The sequence below is a fragment of the Ursus maritimus genome, unplaced genomic scaffold, assembly GCF_017311325.1.
Source record: "Ursus maritimus isolate PB19 unplaced genomic scaffold, ASM1731132v1 scaffold_13, whole genome shotgun sequence".
Classification (NCBI taxonomy): Eukaryota; Metazoa; Chordata; class Mammalia; order Carnivora; family Ursidae; genus Ursus; species Ursus maritimus.
In genome coordinates this window covers 22,634,420-22,651,470 of record NW_024423675.1, presented here as the reverse complement: position 1 = coordinate 22,651,470, position 17,051 = coordinate 22,634,420, and the positions used below count along the sequence as shown (strand labels likewise).

At 35.5% G+C, this 17,051-nt stretch overlaps 1 protein-coding gene across 2 annotated transcripts; it reads left to right on the top strand.

Annotated features, from left to right (window-relative positions):
• The first annotated feature begins 52 nt into the window (after nucleotides 1-52).
• TUBE1 (tubulin epsilon 1) lies at nucleotides 53-16,247 on the top strand. Of its 2 annotated transcripts, XM_008706208.2 has the most exons (12): nucleotides 53-185; nucleotides 286-359; nucleotides 967-1,019; nucleotides 3,743-3,800; nucleotides 6,884-6,999; nucleotides 8,489-8,610; nucleotides 10,790-10,977; nucleotides 11,198-11,373; nucleotides 12,181-12,321; nucleotides 14,797-14,937; nucleotides 15,489-15,663; nucleotides 15,974-16,247. In XM_008706208.2, the coding sequence occupies exons 1-12, from the start codon at nucleotides 161-163 to the stop codon at nucleotides 16,130-16,132; spliced, it is 1,428 nt and encodes a 475-aa protein (XP_008704430.2). In that variant the 5' UTR covers nucleotides 53-160; the 3' UTR covers nucleotides 16,133-16,247. The 2 variants fall into 2 exon arrangements, with proteins under 2 accessions (XP_008704430.2, XP_040483589.1); XM_040627655.1 differs by lacking the exons at nucleotides 53-185; nucleotides 286-359; nucleotides 967-1,019; nucleotides 3,743-3,800 and adding an exon at nucleotides 6,326-6,468.
• The last annotated feature ends 804 nt before the right edge of the window (nucleotides 16,248-17,051 follow it).

Below are 17,051 nucleotides of genomic sequence, written 5' to 3'. Positions count from 1 at the left end.
TCGAGTGTAGAGAAGAGCGTAGCGACGCCAGTGACTTGCGACAGCAGCGTGACTTACGGCTACGCCACTCCTCCAGGCGCGCCACTGGTGGGCGGGGCTTGCCCGGGAGTACGAAAGTAGGCGCGGGTTTCCTAGTCCTCTGGTCCGGCCGCGCCGTAGCATGACCCAGTCGGTGGTCGTACAGGGTAAGCTGCGCGGGAGGGTGGGCACTCGGTCGCCGCGCAGCCGAATGGCCTTGTTTGTCACCTAATGGCTACTCTGTTTCCCTCTTCTCGCTGATCGCAGTCGGCCAGTGCGGAAACCAGATCGGCTGCTGCTTCTGGGATCTGGCGCTAAGGGAGCATGCCGCCGTCAACCAGGTACCGGCCCCGCCGCCCGGAGACCCCTCGCCTATCACCGAGGCTCGTCAAACAAGAATCAGTCCATTTTACCTCTTATCTGACCGGCATAAGGTGTATGGGATCTTCTCAGGGAAGAACAAACTGGTTTTTAAACGTTTGTTGTCGTTAAAACAAATCCTGGGCGAAGATCTCAGTCTTAAGGCTACCTGATTCTCAGGGTCTCATTTTTATCAGGACTGTTGTGAAGAGCGATGAGATAGTATTGGGAAAGTGCTTTGTAAAATAGGTAACATGTGTAGTAGTATATTCCTGAATTTAATCAACTTTAAAATGATCACCAGGAATCTAGACAAAGCTCTTGTTTGACGCACCTGTTCTACAATCCTATGGGGGACTCCTTTCTTCAGCACCCTCTGCTCAACTTAATCCATAGATTTTACAGCATTTATTTTTTAGGTAGGAAGAATCAGTCTAAGCACTTTATGATAACTTGCACTTTTGTTGTTATTCTCATAACCGAATACCAGCCGTTACAGTATTGTGAGATTATTAAATAGAAAGGATTTTATTTGGGAAAGAGGCAAAACTTAATCAAATGTTATAAATATATTTTTTTTCTTTTTAGAAAGGAATTTATGATGAGGCAATAAGCAGCTTCTTTAGAAATGTGGATACCAGGTAAGATGGGATTAAAGTCTATCACATAGCGTAATGATTCTTTTCATGTCATCTGATTGGGTGAGAATTCTTCAAAGGACAATAAAACAATGGATAACTATAAAGAAGTTGTCTGGCTTTTTTGTTTTTATCACGATTGAAAGCATATTTTTTTTCTCATTATTCTCATATCATTAATATTTCTCATTCTGCAGAGCAGGACAGTAGGTTTCCTTTTAAGGCCATATGAAGGAACAAAAAGAACCTTTAGTGTGCCTTCTCTCACTTTTATTTATTTTTAAAGATTTTATTTATTTGAGAGAGAGAGCATGCGGTAGCACAAGTGGAGACAGAGAGAGAGGGAGAAGCAGACTCCCTGATGAGCAGGGAGCCCAACATGGGGCTCCATCCCAGGACCCCAGGATCATGACCTGACTGGAAGGCAGACACTTAACCAGCTGAGCTACCCAGGCACCCCTCATGTGTCTTCTTTTAACATGACCTTGAAATAAAGTTTTACTGAAGGGGTACTGAAAGTTTCCTCAGGGTATATTGTTAATGCATTCGAGAATGACTAATTTTTTAAAGAAAAATATTTTTTTACGCTTCTGTGATACTATTTGTAGTTAGGAATATTTGTCCTATGAATAGAATGTGCTAAAAAGGAGATAAACAGTTGTCAAATTACTTTTGTTTATTTAATAAAGAGCATATGTATATTTTATCTGAAAGTAATTTTGACATTCAAGGTATGTCCATAAGCTTTTAATGTTTAATCATTAAGTTTGTGTATTTTCAAAATAATTAATAAAACTAAACTGGTGGACTTGAACTAAAAAATATATCATGAATATCCACCTTTATCTAATTCAGTAAAAATTCTAGTTCTAGTTTGAATTAGTTGGTTGGGTATTTGAGGTAAGTTATCTCCTAGGGGAGGCTAATTAGTCTCCACTTCGTTGGTGAATCCCAGAGTCTGGCCCTCAGACTAGCAAACTGAGAAAACTTGTTAACATCTTGAGAATGAGTCCATTGCTTTCCAGTACAGGCAGATAAACCAAACTCAAAGAGAATGGTAGATTAAAAAGCAGAAAGTAGATGTAGTAATTGACAGTAGGAACCATAACTCAAGAGCACCAGGTCTTTCTTTCCCTTCAAAAGCACTTTCTCTTCTGTAGGAAATCTACCTGAAAAGCTAAATAATAGAAGGTTGCTTGGTGATCGTGGAATCAGACCAAGGGGAGTTAGGTTATTACCTTAATGACTGATGTCATTTATCTTTATTATATGGAGATATCTATTATCTAGGATTCCCTCTTTTTTGCGAATTAGAACATCCTCTCCCCTAAATACTGTTAAGAGACTCAAATTTGCCTTTGTAGTACTTCCTTTTATGTGCTTCCCTTCTAACTGAGTTCCCACTCTCATCCCCTCTACTCTTGATGGTCAATCCATTCATTAAGTATTACTTAGTCGAGACTCAGCCGGGGACCTTTTCTTTCTTAATAAGGTGACTACGTAACTATACTCCCCTGTACTTTGTTTTATAATTCAACGTGAGAGCATTCTTATTTCCCCAATCCCGAGTTTATCCAAAAAGGGGAGATGAGTCTTGGCATTTTACTCTTCTTTCTATGTACTAGCAACACCTGCCAGCATCTGTTCCATGGTGGTACCAAAAAACCTTTAAAAAACAAGACCACATTTTGGTGTACACGGCTATATCTATTTGAGGAAATGACCATACCTTTTTAGTAGCATACTAGGAATTTACCTGTACTAGAGGTTAACAGACCTTTCCTGCAAAGGACCAGATGGTAAATATTTTAGGTTTTGTAGACCATAAGGTCTGTGTCACATCTGTTCGACTCTGCTGTTGTAACAGGAATGCAGGTATAACTTACTAGTACATAGGCAAGTGGGCATGGCTGTGTTTGAATAAAACTTTATTTAGGAAAACAAGCAGCTGGTCAGAGTTGGCCCAAGGACAATAGTTTACCAACCCAACCTATAGCATCATCTGTGCTCAATTCAACTTCCTTTCATATAGTCTTCTTGTAAGTTGTATTGACTCATACCCTGTGTTTGGTCATACATGAAGTTACTTTAGTTCAACATGAAATTCTAGGAACAGCCTTAGATACTCATGATATATAACTGGTATATCAGTTAATGTATGTTCAGCTACAATAGGAAACCTCATTAATGGTGGCTTACACAATACAAGTATCCAGTTAGCCCATCTAAAGAAATCTGGAAATTGGGTGATCTAGGCTTGGAGAAGTGCCTTAAAAGACCAAGGTACTTTCATTTCATTATTCCTATTATGTTGGCTTCTTGTCCTCATGTTTATTTTTTTAAACTATAACGTGGCAGCCTCCACTCCATGCATCACATCTGTATTCATGTTCAAGGTAGGAAAAAGGAAGAGTTGGCACCAACTACATCTGGTCCTCTTTATCAGAAAAGTTTCCCAGAATATCTCCCTTTATCTCATCAGTAAGAACTGGATTACATGGCCAGCCCTAACTACAAAGAAAGCCAAGAAAAAACACCTCACTTTTCAGCCTAAGGGGAGGGTAGGCAAGGGAGAAGAATAGGAATGGCACCTTCTACGTTGCCTTTTGTGTCTGCCTTACCAGGCCCAAGTAGCTATATTATATAAACGGGAGTTAACTGTATTACCTAACAGCAGTATTAGCCTTGGAAGATATTACGACCTTTTCTCATTTTTTATCTTTCAGAGTGGTTGGTGATGGTGGCAGTATTTCCAAGGGGAAAATTTGTTCTTTGAAAGCACGAGTAAGATCTATATACTTGGATTCTTATATTGTGTGTGTTCTTAAAATAACTATACTTCTGTAACTATCATGAGAATAAAATTTTAACTTCCCAAATTTAAAGTATTTACTAAGCCACATTTTAATATACATATAGTTAAGCAGACATTTATATCTACCTGGAACTTTAGGGGGAAAATTTTGTGCTTAAAGTAAAAACACTGTATCGTTAGCATTTTTTAATAAATATTTCAGGGGAAATACACGTCTGGGTAAATGATAACAAAAGGAGCTTTCTTAATTTTAAGCCTCAGACACATGCTAATGCTGGTTAATTTTTCATTTGAAGATAATGGAACGTTTCTTTTCATCAGTTACCATTCCCAGCACAAAGCACAGATCCAGCCACGTTATAGTGAATACCATACCCATGTAAGACCTCTTGAACAAAAATGCTTCAAGTCAGTAGCCCATATTTCGTCTTAACCTCATTCCAACAACACTTCTGCAATTATTTCTCTACAACAAACTGCTTTTTCCAGTTGTTGATTAATAATCTTTGTAACAAAAAAGAAAAGCAGTTTGGATGGTAGGAATTGAGACAATAAGGACCAGACCTGGAATTGTGGCTGGAAGAGTAAAAGGCAGTAGTGTTGTGGTACCTGGGAACTGTCTCCTTATATCTGTAATCTCTGATGTCCTTGGAAAACAAAATTTATTGGCAGAGACCATGTGCTTATAGGCTGTTCAGATGATTCACATCTGGTATATCCTGCATGCTATGGACAGTGCTAACATCCTAATCCAAATCTTACAGAAAAAGTAACATTGACATTTCTCTAGAGTGCTCCCAATTTGAGCTCTTTCCCACCACTCTGTCAGTGAGCAAGGTAGGAGGTGGAGGAAACACTATTGGGAAAGAATAAATCAGTGTGTCCTGTCACCTTTGACTTGTCCTAGAAGGTACTTTTCCATTTTTCCTTAGGAGTCTTGGTATTATGTGGCTGTGATCACTGAAGAGTCTAGGCTTCACAAGATAACTTCATGGTTAGGTCCTTCTGCTGTGTCCAGTATCACAGGTTAATGGGTAAATACTCAGAGTTTTGTAATCCTCTATTACGATTAAGGGAGAGCTCAGAGACCAGAAAACTATCACCAGGTTGCTCTGGCAGAAAACAATAAACATCAAATCCTGAAACAGTTGTGACTCCAGACCTTGGATGGTGGCGTGAGGAACCCAGAATAATTCCTCATTTAATTAATTTCCAAGGAAAAAGAAATCAAAGGCTTGATGTGACTAGAATTGAAAGAGTTCTATACCATGTCAGCATTTTAATGCTCAGTGACAATGACAGTGATGATTCTATGAAAACTGACTTCAAGAGGTGCTTGAATGTCCATTTGTATTCTGCCCGTCGCTTCCTTTGCAGGATTGCAAGGTAATGAGGGTAATTTTCCACAGATTATCTTAAATAAGTCTGTTTTGGAACAAGGCCATTATAAGCTAATTTTTTTTCTTTTTGTAATCTTACACAACTTGTAGTATACTATAGTTTGCCCATACAGTGAAGTCTCTCTTATGGTTGATTAGGTGTTAAAGTCAACATCTAGGTAAAACTTGCATATTATCATAAAATATCCTAGACAAACCCTAAATTGCCAGTAAATAACCCTATGTAGTCCAGTGTACATAAAATATATGTATATTGCTTGCTGTATATAAAATAGCACATTTGTAATACGTAATTCTGTAGTCTTTCTAATATACTTCTGTGATTGTACAATTAGAAATATTTCTGATATACTGGGTAAGACTAATTTCTTGCTTATAGTAGCATAGTTAATTAACTACACAAGCAGTTTAATTCACAGAATTTAAATGGGCATAAGTTGCAACCCCACGGTAGTTAGTACCCCATAAATATCGAACTTGACTATCTCCTCTCCATAGATAGGAGAGCAAAGGGTTTGGTGGTTAAGACCGAAGATTCTGCAGCCAGGCTAACCGGGTTTGAATCTCCGCTCGCTCACATACTAGCTGGGTGATCACAGCTAAGTGACTTAGCATTCCCAGGCCTCAGTTTTCTCGTGCGTAACACGGGGGTAATTATGCATAGGGGTGTGAGGATCAAATGTGATAATACACGTAAAGCACTTAGAACACTGGCATGTAAGTGCTTAAAGTCACAGCGTCACAAGAACTAAAAAGAGCCCATAAACCAAGCACTTTCTCTGTGACACTGAATCAAAGAGTTAATAGCTTTGTAGTATACTCGAAGGTTATTTCAGGATTTTTTTCAGCTTTTTAATTTAACTATTTATTTTACTTTTTCACTCCTCTTCCTCAGTGTAGAAAACAGGGGAGGCACAAAATAGTGAGGGTAGGGGTTTATAACCCTACTGCCAAGCTAGCCCTGCCTACATTTTGCGGTGATTCCCTCCAGTCTTTTCTGTTTTTCTTTCCGTACTTAATTTTACGTTTTATGTTCTCATTTTCTTCTTAGTAATACAGGTTGTCTCCCGTGTCGGTAATGTTTGTGATGATGAATGAGGTTTTCTTGGGCGTAGGGACCCTGTTGTCGTCTTTGACCTCTCTCCAGAGCCTTGGTTTGCACCGGATAGTTGAGTTTACTGATTTGAATTGGGCGGTTCTGGGCTGTGATTCATGAAGAGCAGCGTGGTTGTTCCTGGTGAGCAAGGGCATTAACATACCCTACATTTATTGAGAATTTTTTTCCGGTTAGGGCACCTTTTAAATTTCTGAGACCTTGTTCTCAAAACATTTACAATCACGTAGGCACATGAATAAAGGAATTGTTAGAAAATCAGTTGAGGGATTATTCAGTTCCTCCTGCCCCGGCCCCACGTGGTGTTTTGGAGTAGGAGAAGAGTTTCGAACCCACCTTTTAATTGTATTCCACCTCCTGAGCAAAGTGCAATTACTTTTTCATTCTTATAACAGATTCTACATAAAGATTCAGATAACGATTTGATTAAGCCTAAGCTATTAAAAAGAACAATGCAACTCTTAGGTCATAAATTCATTTACAGAGTTACTAGCTCTAAAGAAAAATACGCTAGTTCAATTTTATTTCTCTTTCTCAGGCTGTCTTGATTGACATGGAGGAAGGGGTAGTAAATGAAATTCTGCAGGGACCATTAAGGGATGTGTTTGACAGCAAGCAGCTCATCACTGATATTTCTGGCTCAGGGAATAATTGGTGAGAATATGCCATATGTAAAAATTGAATGTCATCTGAAAAAAAATGAATGATCTTTCCTTCATTCTAATAGGTCCTGCTGACATGAAAGCAAGATCTAACCTGCCAGACCTGCCTCTAGGCCTTTCGGCCCATCATCTTTTCCTGGATAAATGATGGGGTTTCTCAATACTGAAAAGCCATCAGTATCATAGTTCTTTCTCTCCTTTTTTTAAGAAAAAAATCGTGAAAAATGGATTTACTAAATTCCTTGTAAATTGATTCTTACATAATACTAATGACAAAAGTTTTAACTATTTTTATAAACTGTTCTCTTACCGATATTATTTGATTCTATCAACTTCTCCAGTTGGTCAGACTTGATAGGACTGATAAGAGGTGCAAGTCAGTGTCCCAGCATTAAGCTCAGCCTGAGGCTGTGTTTAGCTCTTAAATATATAACTGTCTGTTCTTCTTAATGGGGTAAAAAGCTTCAACAATGATCATTTGAAAATTTACTTTGAGACTGTTTTTGCTGTTTTTTAAAAATTAAGTAGCCTTGTTATTTGCAAATCTAATATTTACTCATTTATCTATTTGCAGTCTGTCCCTCAGGTTCCTAATGTGTAGTGATACCATTTTGCTAAAGCATGAATTTACTGGATCCCTGGCTGGCTCTGTCAGAAGAGCGTGCAACCCTTGATGTTGGGGTCGTGAGTTCGAGCCCCATGTTGGGGGTAGAGATGACTCTAATAAATAAAACTTTAAAGCATGAATTTACATTCTGCATTCCTAGAGACTCATCTGGGGAGAACCAGCCACTAAATGAATTCACCTGCCCACTTACCTGGCTTTTCACTAATTGTGTAACTTTTTCTGTAATTTTTGAGTTACACAACCTGACTGCATATCTGGGGAAGTCATTCAGTCATTTTTTAATCATTTTAATCATTTTTTAATGCATCAACATGCTCCTTGCAAATTTGATTAATCAAAAGGGCTTACAGAGCCTTATGAATATCAGTTTTCTATTGTGTATCATTTCAACTAATGATAACATAATGTGACCAGTGTTTTCTCCTATATTAAACCAATATGTTCAAAATTTTTTATTTTGAATGTCTTTCTAGTTGACCACATTCTGCTTTTTAATATAAAAATTTACTGCAGAGTTTATTTTAAATGGAGATGAGAAAAAACTATGTAACTAAAGTCTTATAATTATACCTTAAAAAAAGAGAAAAAGAAGATAAATTTAGAAAACCATAGTTTAATATCCATTGATAATGAGCTACTTTATCAGGATATTTGAGGATTATAGAGCTATATATTTGTTACATTTTCTATCTAGTATCTTTGAAATATCACAATATGATTTATTCCTATGAAACAAGAATTAATACAGTAAAAATCCTTTTTCAAATTTTTCTGTAATCTTTTCATTTAGATCAGAAATAATAAAATCTTGAAATAATAAATACCAGGGTGTAATTTATATTCTTTTTTTCAGGGCTGTGGGGCACAAAGTTTTTGGCAGTCTTTATCAAGAACAGATTTTAGAGAAACTCAGAAAGTCGGCAGAGCACTGTGATTGTTTGCAGTGTTTTTTTATAATACATTCCATGGGAGGAGGTAAAGTTATTCACTCATTTCCAGATAACAATGTGAAGTGTAAATGGGAATTCATTTTGCAAACAGTAGTCTGTTTTCAGACCTGTGCTTAATAAAGGTACAACTTTTAACACTGTATATGTTTGAGTATATACATAACTGCTTCTTATTTTAAATTTTTGTCAAAATTTGTTGCTATTACCATTGTTTATAAATTGGAGCCCTTTTAAGAGTCAATACAACTGAATCTGAAGTTTTTTCTTCTTCTACTTTTAGTTTCTTTTATAAAATTCCCAACTATATTTCAGTATATGTGAGCTTTCTGGGAATGCTGACTTTCTCCTAAGAGTTTGCTTGTCTAGTCTCATATCCCACCTAGAAGCTAAGCACTTCTGGCTTGTTCAAAGGTATCCTTGCTAAGTAATATCAGTACTCTTTAACTGCCTTACAAGTTTTCTTTGTGTGCAATAAGAGACATAGATAAAAGAAATCCTTTTCGTCAGCTCCTTTAAATCATTCCTTACATAGCAATTACCTTGACCCAGAATAAATGATCTGCATTGCTTTCTTTCCCCAGGGAAGCCTGTACCTTGCAAATGAAGTATTTTGCTCCTCTGTTTTATGAACTAGAAAAATATATTTTGCTAATTTCCAATAGGATTAGTGATTTTTAAAAGAAAGATTTGCCATGCTGTTTTTCTCAGATTAAGATTTTATGTTCAGCAGGTTATATATATGGATTTTTTTATACATATTATTCAGTATGATAACATTTTAAAATTAAAGTTACACTTGCTATGTAACCATGCCTTTAGAGGACCATCATAATCATTAAATTAAGAAACAAATTTTCTTTGTACTAGTATAATTAACCTGCTAGTTTGGATAAGTTTTCAAAAAACCAGTTTGATTTATAGTTCATTATGATGCCTTTTTTAATCCCTCTATTACTCAAAATCTCAGAAGACTATACTTTATTCATAATTTACTGGCAAAAATAAATAATAGTGAAGTTTATAAAGGGTCTCCTTTCCCATATCTAAATCCTAGCCTCTCTCTTCACAGAGAATCAAGTTTGCCTATGTCTTTTCTTCCAAATATTTTCTATGCCTTTAAAAGTATGTGTGTGTATTTTAACATAAGATCATGCAATGCATATTATTCCAACATTTTTTCACTTTATATCTTTCCCGAATGTCTTTCAATATCTTCTATGTGTCCTAGAATTCAGTTGTGTTAATATATAATAACTTTTGAAGTCCATTTCCCATTAGTGGATGTTGTTTATGGTATTTAGTTATTACAAACAATCCCCACTTGAACACCTGGTACATACATTTCTGCTTATTTTTGCCCCAATAGCTGTAGGTAGTACTCCCAAAAAGAAAGTGGGACCAAAGAATATGTACATTTTAAATTTTGATTGATATTAATAAACACTTCCTACATTATTTCACCAATCCATACTATTAGAAACAATTTATACAGGTTTATTTCCCCACACTGTCACTAATACTGAGTATTATAAAACATTAATATATTCAAAATTAAATTGTTTTAATTTGGATTTGTTTGATTAGAAGAAGGGTTGAGCATCCTCACATCTATTCACCTTTTGATTTATTATGAATTACATATTTATATACTTCACCCATTTTTCTGTTGTATTATTCATGTTTTTTTGGTTGTTGATTTGTGAGACTTTTTTTTTTTTAAGATTTTATTTATTTATTTGACAGAGATAGAGAGATAGAGACAGCCAGTGAGAGAGGGAACACAAGCAGGGGGAGTGGGAGAGGAAGAAGCAGGCTTCCAGCGGAGGAGCCTGATGTGGGGCTCGATCCCAGAACGCCAGGATCACACCCTGAGCCAAAGGCAGACGCTTAACGACTGAGCCACCCAGGCGCCCCTGTGAGACTTCTTTATTAAAGAAATTTAGTCCATCATCATATATGTTGGATATTTTTTTCTTAGTTTGCCTTTTTCATTTTGTTTCTAGGTTTTATATATGTATATATTTATATGTTTTTGTCATTTTTAATGGAAGCAAAACTGTCTTCTATATAATGCTCTGGTTTTTAATATATGTTCCTACCAAAAAAACCTATAAAATTCCAAGTTCCTCACAATTTTATTTTGAATCATTTATGCTGGATTTTTTTTTTGTTTCTGTTTTTGTTTTTGCAATTTTAATCCTCAGGAACAGGATCTGGACTTGGCACATTTCTTTTAAAGGTGCTTGAGGATGAATTTCCAGAAGTATACAGATTCGTGACGTCAATTTATCCTTCTGGTGAGGATGATGTCATAACCTCGCCTTACAATAGCATCTTGGCAATGAAGGAACTTAATGAGCATGCAGACTGTGTGTTGCCCATTGACAACCAAGTAAGAAATGACATCATAATTTATGGATATATCATATATACATTCAGTCTTGTGTTAATGCTTATATATGCATAGGAAACATTCTCTTCACTTTTCAGTCTTCCCATCTAAGAGGAAAAATAAGTTTAAATTGTTTTTCTTTCTCTTCTTTCCTTCCTGGTAGAATGTCATCTATGTCTGCCCTTGCTAATAGCTTCTCTCCCAATATTTTTCCTTTAAGTCTTTATTTGACATCATTAGCAAAATTGACCTGATGGTGAATTCTGGAAAGTTGGGCACAACTGTAAAGCCAAAGAGTCTGGTTACTTCAAGTGCTGGAGCTGTTAAAAAGCGGCACCAGAAGCCCTTTGATGCAATGAACAACATTGTGGCCAATTTGCTNNTGAACCTAACAAGGTAATCCTATTGATGGCAAAACTTAGGACAGTTTAAAAACTTCACTTGGCCTCTGATGATGCTTGCAGTAGCATTTTTGTAGTAGCACTTTTCAGTTTTTCTAAGTCGTGGGAGCTTCTTTCTATTTTATTTTATTTTGTCTAGTGTTTTCAGATCTTGGAGTGATAGACCAGAATTTTAATTTCTATTACTCCAAAGCAGCATTTTCCCAGGTGCATTCCAGAGAATACTAATAGGTGTTAAATGAAAAAGTTGGTCACAGATAAACACTTGAGAACTTGGTTAGGTAACAGTAAGCACATTTTTTTGGGGGGTAGAATGTCCTCATCTTTTAAAGCAGCTAATACCTCCTTATTGTTAGTTGGTCCAAGATATTTCCTTGGCTTTGATCTAGAAGATTGCTTTGGCATTATTATATTCCAAATTATATAGCACATTGGGCAGACCCTTGAGGAACTTAGTGAAGTTTATAGAATAATTAAATAATTATTGACTTGTACGTGTTTAACTCAAAGTCTGTTTTAAGTAAGATATTTTTGTGTATGTAATGTGCAACACAGTCGTGTGTTGGTTACATGTCATATAATCCACAAATAAGAATTGCTATAGATGTTGTGTGTTAGATTTTAATGACCTTTCTACATGATATTCATGATACTAAATTTCACTAATACAGAAAAAAGGAGCATATATTCTCTACTGAAGAACAGTGTACAAAAGGATTTAAGAATGTCCGCTGAATGAAGTTACAAAGTATAAAATTTTAACATTAAATTTTTTTCTCTTGCTTTAATGTTAATTTTTTAGCTCTGCAAGGTTTGAAGGGTCCCTTAATATGGACCTTAATGAAATCAGCATGAACTTAGTTCCTTTTCCTCAATTGCATTATCTTGTGTCAAGCCTAACACCTCTATATACCCTGGCAGATGTTAACATTCCTACCCGAAGGTAAGATATAGTAACTATTCCAATGACTTAATAATTTGAATTACTTTTTAAAAAATATTTTCAGTTTGTAGTAACTGAGTATTTTTTCATGTCATTTTCTCTGTATCATTTTCATTATTTAAATGCTTTATTTACAAGTCATTGTTTAAAAAGTCAATATTAAACTATTTGACATTAAATCTAAATTTTTAAGCTAATGAAATTCATAGAGATTTGATTTTTATTGAAAATGATTTCAGGACTTTGACGTCTGACATACTTAAGTCTGAATGCTAATTCTGTCACTAGCTACAGGACCTTGGGCAGGTACACCTACCTCATATGCTTGTTGGGTATATTGAATAAGAGTATCTTTAAAGCACCATAGAAGTCTTTCCATTTATGGTAGCTGCTGTATTATCATTTCCAGAACACTTTGTTTTGTAACTGTGTGTCATTTTTAAGCATAAAACTTAGTCTACTTAACAAAAAAGTGTAGTTGAAAATATTCTGAGCATATACAGTGATGATAAGCTTGAAAAGGTCCCACTGGCATCCACAGTTGACTGAGGGAGAAGGTCCTGTCAAGCTCTGTAAGAGGAAAGTATGTAAATGATAAAAACCGGATTAAAGATCTTTTTTATAGTTTAAATTTTGGCAAAATAACAATTCTACACTGTAAATGTCACAGTGCTAGTAACTTTTATATAAGCTGTTAACAAATAACCAGTTATGCCAACTAATAGATGGCACTCTTTCTGCATGGGACGCTGATGACCTTAAGTTAAGCAACTTGCATGGTATATGGAACATGGTAATCATTCACTAAATATTCACTGTTATTGTCAGCCCCGCATATTAAAAATTAGTGTATTTAAATAAAATGTGCATCTTCAATAGGGACACATAGAATGTAAATTGGTGCTAAACTATTTACTGTACAATAGTGATAATCAGACATTTTTACATTTAAAGTTAATTCTTAAAAATAAAGACAGGGAATTTCTAATTAAGTTCAGCATAAAGAAAAAAATGTTTGACTTGGTCCTTCAACCTGAATATTTCAAAGCCAATTAAATTTCTTTTAATCCTGCTTTTGGCATATTTTGATAAAAATCATACTGTTGCAGCATTTTGTATTCATATAATCATAGTTTGTAACAAAGGTTTATTTTTAAAATGTGTTTGTGAAAATGTATAAGGGACTTTAAAGATTTTACACTCTTAGGGAACTTGTCACAATGTTCTTTTTATTTTTGTGTTCTTTTTTCCCCTTTTTCTGCTGTACTATAGATATCTCAGAGGCTGTCATATCAGCACATATACTCATTTATCCTTCAGTAAAATAATAAATTGTTTTGAAGCCAGTTTTAAAACTCTTTAATTTCTTATTAGTAGTAAGAATGTTTTTTGTTGTACCTTTTATTAATAAATGTCAGTCCTGTACCTCATCCCATTTTTATCAAATGAAAATAAGCACATATGAGAAGTGTGTATATGTTTCTTGAAATTCCCTATTTCTAATGTAAATAAGTATCCCAAAATTACAAAAATCTCCTTACTAGTTTTTATATTTTGCAGCAGAGGATAAATCAAGAGTTTGCCCACTTGTTGTATACTGGTTCTTATCCTTTTTTGGGTTTCCTTAACTCCATAAAAATGCCCAAAAGCACATACACACCAAAATTTTGAACACAGTAGAGATTTACGAGCCCCCCACAGCTCACCATTCCCTAAAGGAATCTTCTATTCTTCTTGCTGTCACATACCCAATATCGAATGTAAGCTCCATTAGAGTAGAAATTTTTGTTGTTCACTGCTGGATCTCTGGCACTTAGAATAGTGCCTGGCACACTGTAGGCGTTCAGTAAATATCTGTTGAATGAGTAGGTAACACGGTGTGAATTCTGCAGCTCTTCCCAGACAGTCTGCAGACGCAGCATCCAGAATCTAGAGTTACCTAGGGAGCCTAATTATATTTGTACTGAATGACGTGGGATTTAAGAACCAGGCTGGGGCTATATTACAGACCTAGGATCCTGTGTATTACTAGATAGAAATTTGTTAGCACCTTTTTCTTCCTCTCTTTAAGTAAAGGATAAAACATGTCCTCCTCTCTTCTCATATTTCTCATCAAGATTGTTTTGAGAAAATGATAGCTGAAATGTAGAATGTGGGGGCACCTGGGTAGCTCAGCCGTTAAGCATCTGCCTTTGGCTCAGGTCATGATCCCAGGGTCCTGGATCGAGCCCCGCATCGAGCTCCCTGCTCGGCGGGAAGCCTTCTTCTCCCTCTCCCACTCCCCCCTTGCTTGTATTCTCTGTCGCTGTCTCTCTCTCTGTCAAATAAATGAATAAAATCTTTAAAAAAAAAAAGAAATGTAGAATGTGTCTGTATGTGAAGTTTATTTACCTGGAGGTGACTATCTTTGCATTTTGTAGTCCTACGTAGAAGAAATAATATTTTGTATGAGCAGTGATTCTTGCATTGTTCTAGGTTGGATCAGATGTTTTCAGATGCCTTTAGTAAAGATCACCAGCTAATTCGGGCTGACCCCAAACATAGTCTCTACCTCGCCTGTGCCCTTATGGTCAGAGGAAATGTACAGGTTTCAGATCTTCGCAGAAATATTGAAAGGTTTGATTTTATTTTTTCATGATAATTTATGTGTACTGCTTGTGACCGTGGAGCATAGTAGTTCAGAGGGCCTCTCTTCAGGTTCTAGCATGCCACTTAACTGTAGTGTGAAATGTAAAATAAGAATAATGGTACAAAATTGTTATTTATGAATAGTGAATGATGCAGGAGATATTTTATTTTCTGAAAGTGTTCAGAAAATTTAACTACGGTTGTTTTATTACTACCACTGCACTGCTAAGTTTTATGTTTTACTATTTTTTGACAGTCTATTTTTCTCTATTTTTCAATAGAGAACTACTCTATTGAAGTACAAAGTAAGGAAAATTGTAATATTTTCATCTCTTTTTCATCCCCACGTTTAATGTCCTCCTAACTAAATGCCCCTTAGCTCACTGTCAGACTGTACCATGGATATTGCTAATAGTAAAAATTAGATAACTTACATTATATACTGAGCAATTAGAATGGCACCATCAGTAACATCTGCTGCCATATATGGCAGGTCCTTTCAGTACCTTCATTCTCACCTTTGGGTTTTTGTATCTCAGATTAAAACCTTCTCTACAGTTTGTCTCGTGGAATCAAGAAGGCTGGAAAACCAGCTTGTGTTCAGTACCTCCTGTGGGCCATTCCCATTCATTATTAGCTCTAGCAAATAACACATGTGTGAAGCCTACCTTCATGGAACTGAAAGAGAGGTTCCTGAGGCTCTACAAGAAAAAGGTAATTATCAGCACACCTTTGTAACTGTGTGTGTTTATTTTGGCTATTTAAGATGTCTCCTCTCAAATTACACTATTACAGATCGGGGCAATCCTGACTGCTATATTCACTGTACTGATTATAACTGGAGAGGTTTATTTAGACATCTAAAGGAGAAATGTCATGAGTTTACAGGATTGGAGTTCTCTCCTTTCTCTTGTAAAGCTGAGTAAACTATCATTTTAATAAAGAATTATTTATGTTTTAGGATAGTTACATATGTATTAAATTTTCTGAAAATGGTCAGCATTATCCAGTTTTTTATTTATAGGCTCATCTCCACCACTATCTGCAAATCGAAGGGATGGAAGAAAGCTGTTTCATGGAAGCCGTGTCATCTTTATCAGGGCTCGTAGAGGAGTACAACCAGCTGGATGCCACGAAGAGCATGCCTGTGGAAGATTTACCTAGACTAAGCATAGCTGTGTAAAAAAGAAACCCCAAATACAACTTTTACGTTTCTTAAGTTTACACTGGTTTTTGTCACCTTTTCTTTCTGTTTCAGAATTTTTGTGATTCAGAAAACCCAGTTTGCACTTTTCCTATTAGAAAGCATTTTTGTCTTAAAAAAAAAAAAAAAAAAGAGTGATTTTCGTTTCATCACAATTTGTGGATGATACCAGTCTGTGAAATTAGTGAAGTCCTAGTACCTTAACTTCAAATATTTGTCTTCAGAAAATTCCCCTTTTCTAAAATTGAGAAAACAGAGTTCTTCAATATTTTTATTTATAGTCTCGTATTTAGGCATTTATACAATAATAATCATGTCTTCAATAAAATCTTATAAGGTATATTTTTTTATTTATTTATAATTTATTTTTTCATATTCTGTTTAAATTCTCCTGATCTTTTAAAAGCAAGTACGAGGAGTAGTAGAAGAACACAATATAAATACTTCCGTGTAATACCCACTAACTTTTCGGGGATAGCTGTAAAGGAGGTTTTGTTGCTGCTTTGGGTAACCACATGTTTGTACTCAATCACATTTATTTTACATTTATTTTAACATGTATATGTATTAAATTATCTTTAAATATATAATGCTTTTTTATTAAACCAGTTGATTTTATAATAATGTCCATATTTTTAAACAGTATTGCTTGTTATTATTGGTTTTGCTTGTCACCATTTATATAAGCATACGGAACATTACTTAGCTTGACCTCATCTTCCAAACCTTATGGGAAAATGACTGTAATAGTCTATTGAATGTGTTTCAGTGATCATAATCTCCAGTTATAGTTTTAACATTAATTTATCTTTAAATATAATTTATATTTTAAATCCATAGGTGGATTTATCATTTAAAGAAGTAACTTTTAGGAACAGTTTATTTTCAAGCCGAAATA